Genomic DNA, 8,290 nt, shown 5'->3' with positions numbered 1-8,290 from the left:
GAAAGAAATTGATTTTGAAGGTCTGAGCAGAAAGGTATTGGTAGTGGTGGGGGGGCGGTCTCTGGCAGGGGCCTTCCAAATAGAGAAAGAGTAAAAAGGGCTTTTCAGGGGAAATTTTAAGGGTCTGGAGAATAAATGAGTCTTGTCTCCAAAGTGCCCAGGAGGTACCTAGGCACGGGAAGGGCAGTGGCACCCATGTGTGAGTGCAAAGCCTGGGGTGTACTAGCTGGCATGGATATGGGGAGACCATGCCAGGAGCCATGGGGACAGCTCTGCCCAGGGGGTGGCAGGAGTTTGGGGGACTATCCCCTGCTTCTTTTGCTCCTTGGGCCACACACGGCAGTGCTCAGGGCTGACTCCTGGCTCTGTGCCCAGGGATCACTCCTGGCAGGGCTCAGGGGACCCTACGGGATGCAGGGGATCAAATCTGTAAGGCAAGTGCCCTCCCACTGTGCTGTCACTCTGGCCCCACCTTTCTTTTCTGAGGATCAGGTCCAGGGAAGAAGCCCCCCACCTGCATCACATTCCTGGAATCTGCTTTCAGAGCTGACGTGAGCTGTGTTAGTCCAGCTCTGTGACGGCAGCCGGGGGTGGGGGTGGGGGCTGGGGGGTTCCAAGGATCCTTCCTCCCTCAAGACTTCAGTTTTGATTCATCTATATGGCAAACATGAAAAGTCCAGTCACTGGTGCAGTGTAGGCTTATGCTTTTATTGATTTATATTAATACTCTTTTTTTTTGAAAAAATAAAGCCATTTTTTTTTACTCATTTAAATATCAAAAGTGAAAAAGGCACATTCCATCCACATGTCACTCAAGAACTCAGGTGCTCACATTTGGGGTGGGGGTCTTCGTGAGGGCAGCCCACGGCCACCGACACTGTCCAGTGCATTACGAACAAAGGGGAACTCAGCCGGACCAGAAACCAAGGGTTCGTCCTCCTGGGGTGATCTTCCTCTGGCCGCTGGGCCAGGCGGGCGGGTGGTAGAGCCAGCCCTGGGCAGCCTCTAGCTGGACGTGGTTAGCAAAGGTGATCTCGCCCGGGTCACCGAGCCTGCCACTGTCCCTCTCCTCGCTCTCATTGTCTCCCTCTCACGTGTCTGGGCTCCACACAGCAGCCGGAAATGACTCACGGGCGTGAGTCACCAGCGAGCTGAGTCACCCTGTAATTGGGGAAAGTTCTGTCCTGCTGGGTCGGGCAGATCTCCCACTTGTGCTCCTAAATAGATTGGAAACTTCTGAAGCCGCTGACTGGCCTCGCTCAGGTCCCTCGCACCCACCACTTCCTTTGGGTCCAGTCAAGGGGAGAGAGAGGCTGGCCAGACCGGGACCAGGCCAGGAGCTGGGGCGGGGAGCCCCGACTGGCCACCAGGTGGCGGTGTGGCGCCGTCACTCCCGCGTGCCCCCTGGGTCCCACAGTGGGCAAGCAGGCTCTGCGCCAGACACCTCAGAGGGGTCTAGAAGTGAGTGTACATAGCACCCCCTGTCCCCCCCCCCACCACCCTCAAGCACCGTCTCTGGCAAGCACACGAGCAGAAGGATGTGATAAATATTCAAGCGTGCCCCCCGCCTCCCCTCCCCAGCCGGGGCTGAGAGCCCAGCACATACAGCCTGCCCGCCTTCCTGCAAAATCAAGTTTGTGGGAAGCAGAAATCTGCTTCTGGGAGTAAACAATTCCCCGACACTCGGGATCAGGAACGCACCCAGCACTCGGGGCGGGTGGGTGGGCGGGCGCCCCGAGCCCACTCGGCTTCTGAGCCCAAAGGGTGGCTCGCGCCCGGCCCTTGGCCTGCAGCCAGCCTCGGCGGAGGCAGACAGTGCTCCAGTGCAGGCAACGTGACCGGAACGCAAATCCTCCCCCCAGCCCCAGGAGCTCCGGGAGCCTCGCAGCCGCCCTGCCAAGGCTTCCGAAGGTCGGCCCTGAGCACCCCACGCTGGGCTGGAGCTCATGCGGACACTTCTGGAAATTTGCAGCAGGAGGGGGCTCTGCCAGCAGGGGGGCCCTCGGAGGTGCCCCCAGGACTTCCTCCGGGCGTTTGCTCATGTCCTCCTGGGAGAGGCTGAGGTCTGGGTGAGTTATCAGTTCCAAAAAAAAAAAAAAAAAAGAGCAAATGTCTTTCTTTCTCTGGAAAGATCAATCCAGAAGAGATAGAAGAGATGTCGCACTCCAGATGTGCTTCCTCGCGGGTCCTTGTCCAGTTGTGTCCCACCTGGCCGCCACCTGCCCGCACTCAGGGCTCCATCACTTGGCCCATGAAAAGGATCGTTCCTGAGGATAGGGACAGGAGGTGAGCATGGGTGGAACAGTGAATGGGGCTGCGGGTGGGTGATGCGTGAGATGGGGGTCCTGGAGGCTCCTGAGACTCAGTGGGGGGACCCTGAGGGGGTCCAGTCTCTGTGCTTTGGGGACAGGAAGTGAACTGGGTTTGCATCCCTTGTCCCCACTGTTCCTTTAGGGTCATGGTGTGTGTGTGTGTGTGTGTGTGTGTGTGTGCTTGCACATGTGCATGTGTGTATGTATGCATATTCGTGTGGGGTACATCTGCATGTGTGCACGTGCATGCATGTGTGTGCACCTGTCTGGCTGGAGTCCAGCCTGGGCCCGGGAGGTGGGCGCACACCCAGCTCTCACCTGTGGGGTTGTGTCGCACCACAAAGAGGAAGGGCCTGTCCATGATGATCTCTTCAGGGGCCATGCGGGCCGAAATGATCACGGCTGCAAGGGACGGGTGTGGGTTAGCGATGGGACTGGGCAGGGCCTTGGCGTCCCCCGGGTCCCCTGGCACCCCAGGCGGGACTCACCGGTGGAGGAGGAGGCCACCGTGCCACTCTCGTCCACCTTGATCTTCACTTTCTGCAGTGCTTGGGACACGTAGAGTGGTTCTTGGTCTGAAATGGGGGGATCACAGGCCCCTGAGGCACAGCTGCACGGGGCGGGTCCCACAGGCGCCCCTCACCCTGTCTGCCGGGAGAAGCCAGCAAGGGGGCAGCCTCACCTGAGAGGCTCCTGAAGTCTGCCCGGCTGGGGCTGAACACATCTTTCACGCCCAGGTCCTCCAGCGGCTGCTGCAGGTCAATTTCAGTCTCCAGAGAGAACCTGTGGCAGTGGCAGGGAGAAGCTGTGGGCACGGCCCCTTGCCCATCCCCTGCCGGGAGCCGCCCCCTTGCCCTCCCCCTCTGGGGGGCGCCTGACTCCGACCCTCGCCCCTCTGGGCCTCCTTAGCCGCGATTAATGACTGTCCTCAGCTTTTGCACCTACAGAAAAGCCCAGTCTGGCTGTGGGAAGGAGCACGCACAGATTTCTCCTGGCACCTAGGCGGGAGGTGTGCTGCTGAGTGCAGGCCCCAGGGAGGACTGCCGGGTGGGGGTCACTGCTTCCCACCGGCAAGTGACTCATGGGCTCATGGGCTTGATTTGGGAGAGAGGCAGAACCCACTCAAATCTCCACCCTCCAGAGTTGGGCAACAGGAAGGCTGAGGGGGCGGGGGGGGGGGCGGGGAACACATGGCCACAGCTTCTGGATGTTTCTGTCACTGCCCAGCCCAGCTCCCTTGGCTCCTGCAGAGATGATGTGAGCCGCAGCTGAGAGCAGTGCAGAGCGACTGGGCCCTTCCCAGTGTTTCCCTGGGGTAGGGGAGGGGCCTTCTGGAGAGGGGCAGGCGGAGGTACCCCTTCTGCCCTGCCTCCATCCTTGCTCTGGGGGTCCTGTGGGTGGTGTGAGGCCAGATGAGGCACAGGTTCTAGAACCCCCACCCCCTGCCCTTCAGCAGAAGCAGGACGGAGGCGGTGGCTTAATCAAACCCATGCTTGTCTATTTCCCGCCAGCCTGCCACCACCGTCAGGCCGGAAACCCCGGGGGTTGGGCAATGGTGCCCACCCTGCCCCCACCATCAGGCCAGAAGCCCCGTGGGGGTGGGCAGTGGCACCCACCCTACCGCCACTGTCAGGCAGGATGCCCCGTGGGTGGGCACTCACTTGGGCAGCACCAGCAAGCGTACGACCTTGGTCATGTTCGCTTTCCATTGGCTCACGAGCTCCGAGTCGAGGATGTCGGTGAGGGCGGACAGGGGCACCTCCTTCTGGTAGGGCGCGGCGATGAACATGCTGATGGTGCCGCCATGGTAGGGCAGCTCCACAATGTCGTAGATGTGGCCATCGGGGGTGGTGCACTCGGCTGCAGGGACAGGCGGTGCCTTGGAGCAGCCGGCTCCTCACCCTGGCCCCAGGCTCCTGCCGCTCCCTTATCTCAGCAGTTTGGGGAAGGCCCCGCCCCCTGCGGTGACTCCCCAGCACTCTGTCATATTCCTAAACCCTTTGCATAGTCACCCTGTGGAAAACCGTTTCTCTGCTTTTTTTTTTTTTTTTTTTTTTTGGTTTGGGGGCCCCACCTGACAGTGCTCAGGGCTGATTCCTGGCTCTGAGCTCAGAGGCTCAGAGATCACTTCTGGCGGGACTCGGGGGGGGGGGGGCCTCGGGGATGCTGGTGATGGAACCCACCTTGGCTGGCTGCAGGACCAGCCCCCAGCCCTTACCGCTGTCCTATCGCTGGGACACCTTGACCTCTTGGGGGTGGCTCCTTTCTTTCCTCCACACTCCTGCCCACCTCCCTGCCCCACACCCACCCTGCCATGGAACTCCTTAATCTCAGCTTCCAACTTCCACACTCCCAGGGGGATCCCACCAGGAACTGCTGAGGCACCCTGGTGGGCGGGACAGGGAGTGGTCAGGGGATCAAAGGGAAGCCTGGAGGTTTCTGCACTTCAGCTTCTGCCTGCAAGGGAATCACCACGGGCACCGTGCCAGGGTTGGTTCTCCTGGGCGGGCGGCACTCACTGTAGTTGAACTTGTTGGTCTGTGCCATCATGGGCACCGAGAAGCTGCTGCCGTCACTCCTGTGGAAGAGGCGGTGGTGAGTGGCCGACCGCGGGAAGGGCATCATCCACTGGCCGTTGAAGTAGAGTGCGTTCACCAGCACCAGCCGTGTGAGAGGGTCCAGGGCGTCCGTGCTCAGCAGGTCCGTGATCATGCCTGGGGGTGTCGGGCAGGGCGGGTGCTCAGGGCTCTGGGCAGAGGGTGGGGCTGGGGCACCCCTCTGGCAGCTTCTAGCAGCTTCTAGTCTGGGTTTTAGTGTAGTTTTTTTCTGTTTTGCAGGGAGGGTCTATGACCAGCAGTGCTCAGGGTTACTCCTGGCTGTGCTCAGGACTCACTCCTGGCCATTCTTGGAGGATCCTGTGGGATGCCAGGGACCGAACCCTAGTCGGTCGCATGCAAGGCAAGTGCCTTCTCACTGTACTGTCTTTCTGGCCCTTCTAGACTGTTCTGTCTCCCTCCGATGGTAAGTATCAGGCTTGGTCACCCCCTGACTTGGTCCTGAGACCCTGATGGGACCCCAAAATCAGGTTTTTTTCCCCTTTTGCTCCCTGAGGTTGTAGAGGACGTCCCGGGGTTATATCCGGTGACCTGGCGGCTTTTAGGGGCTCTTTCAAGGTGGGTTTGAGGATTCTGAATGCATTTGGCCTTTTTTTTTTTTTTAATTTTGGCCTTGATTGGAGGGGGGTCTTACCTGGTGACACTCAGGGGTTACTCCTGAATCTGCACTCAGGAGTTACTCCTGGCAGTGCTCTGGGTACCATATGTGATGCTGGGGATCAAACCTGTCTTGGCCACATGCCAGGCAAACTCCCTCCCCTCCATCACTCCAGCCCTGCGTTTGGCTTTCTGACTGCAGGGGAGGGGGCTGGAGGGGCAAGGCTGAGTGGGGGTCCTGGTCTCTCTGGCACTGGCTCTCGGCCTGTGTGCTCACCTTTGGTGTGTTTCTGCACCCAGTCGTTCACGATGAACCTGGCTCTCTCCACCTCCGAGAAGTCCACCTGCTTGACCGTGGTCTGGAACAGCTTGAAGAAGTGGGGCATGAAGCCCGGGCTCAGGAGCAGGTCGCGCTGCACGAAGATGGCGCTGGCGGCGCTCAGTTCGTCCTTGTTCCACGGGGCCAGGAGCTGCTTCTGCAGCCGGCGTAGGGCGGGCGCCACGCCGCGGTCTGCCGGGCCAGAGGACATGACAAGCTCAGGCCTCCTCTATCCTGCGCTCAGGGCGGTCTCCTCCTCGGGGGTGGGTGGGCCACACCCCGCAGGAGTTACTCCTGGCTCTGCGCTCAGAGGGGGACCCTGGTGGTGTTCGAGGACCCTACAGGGCGCTGGCAATCAAATTAGGCAGCTGCCTGCAAGGCCAGTGTCCTGCTCACTGCTCTGTCTCTCTGCCCCAAGTTTTTCCTTTTTTATTTTTTAATTTTTTTTTCTTTTTGGGTCACACCCGGCATTGCACAGGGGTTACTTCTGGCTTTCACTTAGGAATCACTCCTGGCAGTGCTCAGGGGACCATATGGGATGCTGGGAATCAAACCCGGGTCGGCCGCGTGCAAGGACAACACCCTACCCGCTGTGCTATCACTCCAGCCCCAGTTTTCCGTTTTTATGAACCTTTCCCATTTAGTTCAGGGCTCTGGGGGCCGATTCTGGCTAACTGGGCCGCATAGTTCCACACTTCAGTCCAGTGGGGCTTGGGTGAACATGCACATTTTTCCAGCACCCTCGGTCTCCCCTTCTGGAAGCAGAAGGCCGGGGTTCAGAGGGTGAAGGGGACAGGGAGCAGGCTGAGGTCATCAAGCCCGCTGAGGGGCGTGTCAGGAAGGAGACGGGAGGCCCCCGCGTCCGGGTCAGCCTTTCCTTGGTTTCTGGCGGTACCCCCGGCCCCATCCTTTGCCCCAGTCCCACCTTCCGTCCGGAAGTACATGGCCTCCTGGATCTGTCGCCGGCTCTCCCCCGCCGTGGTGGTCTGGAGCATGGCCAGCACGGACGCCACGCCGTACGGGGAGAAGGCCATGTTGCTGTCCGGGGACGCCTGGGCCACCTGCTGGAACACCTTCACCCCGAAGTCCGTGACCAGCCGGGCGGCCCGCACTGTGTCGGTCCTAGTGCCTGCGGCCAGGGCCAGGCCCAGGGCCAGGCAGGCGAGGACGGGACCACTGAGCATCCTAGGGGCACAGACACGAGCGTGAGGGAGGGGGCAGTGGAGGGGAGGGGCCCCCACTTTGTGCTGGCAGTGGGGAGACCATGCTGGGTTTGCATCGAAGCCCTTCTCATCCCGGCCCAGGCAATCTTGTGTATATTTTTTTGGGGAGAGGGGTTTCCCCAGCGGGCTCAGGGGACCCATGACTCCACCTGGCAGTGCTCAGGGACTCAGGTGGTGATGGGGTTTGAACCCAGGTGCCCGGACATGTGAAGGATGAGTCCCAATCACTGGGTCATCTCTCTGACCCCCTTGGGAGGGTTTAAATTTTTGTATTTGGGTGCTGCGAATGGAACCTGGATGTGCCGCATGAACGGCCTCTACTCTGCCCCTGAACCCCAGCTCCCACTGACCCCCAATAATGAGGTCTTCAGCACCATTTCTTTTCTGGGGGGAGAGGGGTTGGACTACACCTGGTGGTGCTCGGACCCGACTCCTGGCTCTCTGCACTCAGGGAGCACTCCTGGTGGGCTCAGGGGACCCTGGGGTGCTGGGGTTGAACTGGGTCAGCTGCGTGCAGGGCAAGGGTCCTCGCAGCTCGCTGCACTAGGGCCCCAGCCCCTGTCTCTTGGGAATTCTTGGTACCAACTTCCTCACTCCCAGGAGGCTGGGGCATCCGAGGATAATGCCCCGAGCCTGAAGGATGCTTCCAGAATCTTACTGGGGAGCTCCCCTCTCAGCTCATCCCTCCTGGGGGCTCTGGGGGCAAATGGCGGTGTCTCATGGGGGACCGAGCAGGCGGGAGACGCCCGTTGCTGGGGGTGGGGGCTTCCCTACAGCCTGGTCATCACTACTAAGGCCAGATTCAGTCAGGGTTCGTGTCTGTCCAGGGAGCGGGAGTGAGGGCCCCGGAATGGAGGAGATCCTCAGGGCTCCCCGAGTGTGCGGAGAGCATCCACCCTCCTCTTACCTCAGGTCTCGGTGCTCCGGGGTCTGGCTGTGCGGGCTCAGCAGTGGCCGTTGCAGGGATGCTGGCTGTGGTGGCGGCTGCGGTGGTTGGGCCGGGGCTGCACGGAGAGAGAGAGAGAGAGAGAGCTCTGCGGGCAGTGCTCCTGAGCCTGGAACTAGAGGCAGCTGCATTCCTGGGGAGCCCAGGCTGCCTCCTTTTAAAGCAGATTTGGGCAGGAAGTAGATGAACTCATGGGCAGCCCCTCCCACTTTCTGGCCGTGGAGTCCGGCAGCTGGGGGCCTCCTGTCCCTCCCCTGCGCGTTGCTAAGGCGTGTGTG

The 8,290-nt window shown here is 60.7% G+C and overlaps 1 protein-coding gene across 1 annotated transcript; it reads right to left on the bottom strand.

Moving 5' to 3' along the window:
- Positions 1–1,544: 1,544 nt before the first annotated feature.
- On the bottom strand, positions 1,545–8,072 carry SERPINE1 (serpin family E member 1). The gene is made up of 9 exons (XM_056108223.1): positions 7,974–8,072; positions 6,769–7,028; positions 5,802–6,035; positions 4,832–5,026; positions 3,974–4,172; positions 2,995–3,095; positions 2,801–2,887; positions 2,631–2,714; positions 1,545–2,267 (listed from the first exon to the last, which is right to left on the bottom strand). The coding sequence occupies exons 2-9, from the start codon at positions 7,025–7,027 to the stop codon at positions 2,230–2,232; spliced, it is 1,197 nt and encodes a 398-aa protein (XP_055964198.1). The 5' UTR covers position 7,028; positions 7,974–8,072; the 3' UTR covers positions 1,545–2,229.
- Positions 8,073–8,290: the final 218 nt, after the last annotated feature.

This window comes from Sorex fumeus, unplaced genomic scaffold (assembly GCF_029834395.1).
Source record: "Sorex fumeus unplaced genomic scaffold, SorFum_2.1 ptg000199l, whole genome shotgun sequence".
NCBI classification, from domain to species: Eukaryota; Metazoa; Chordata; class Mammalia; order Eulipotyphla; family Soricidae; genus Sorex; species Sorex fumeus.
The sequence above is the reverse complement of the archived record's forward strand: the minus strand, read 5'-3'. Positions and strand labels throughout refer to the sequence as shown.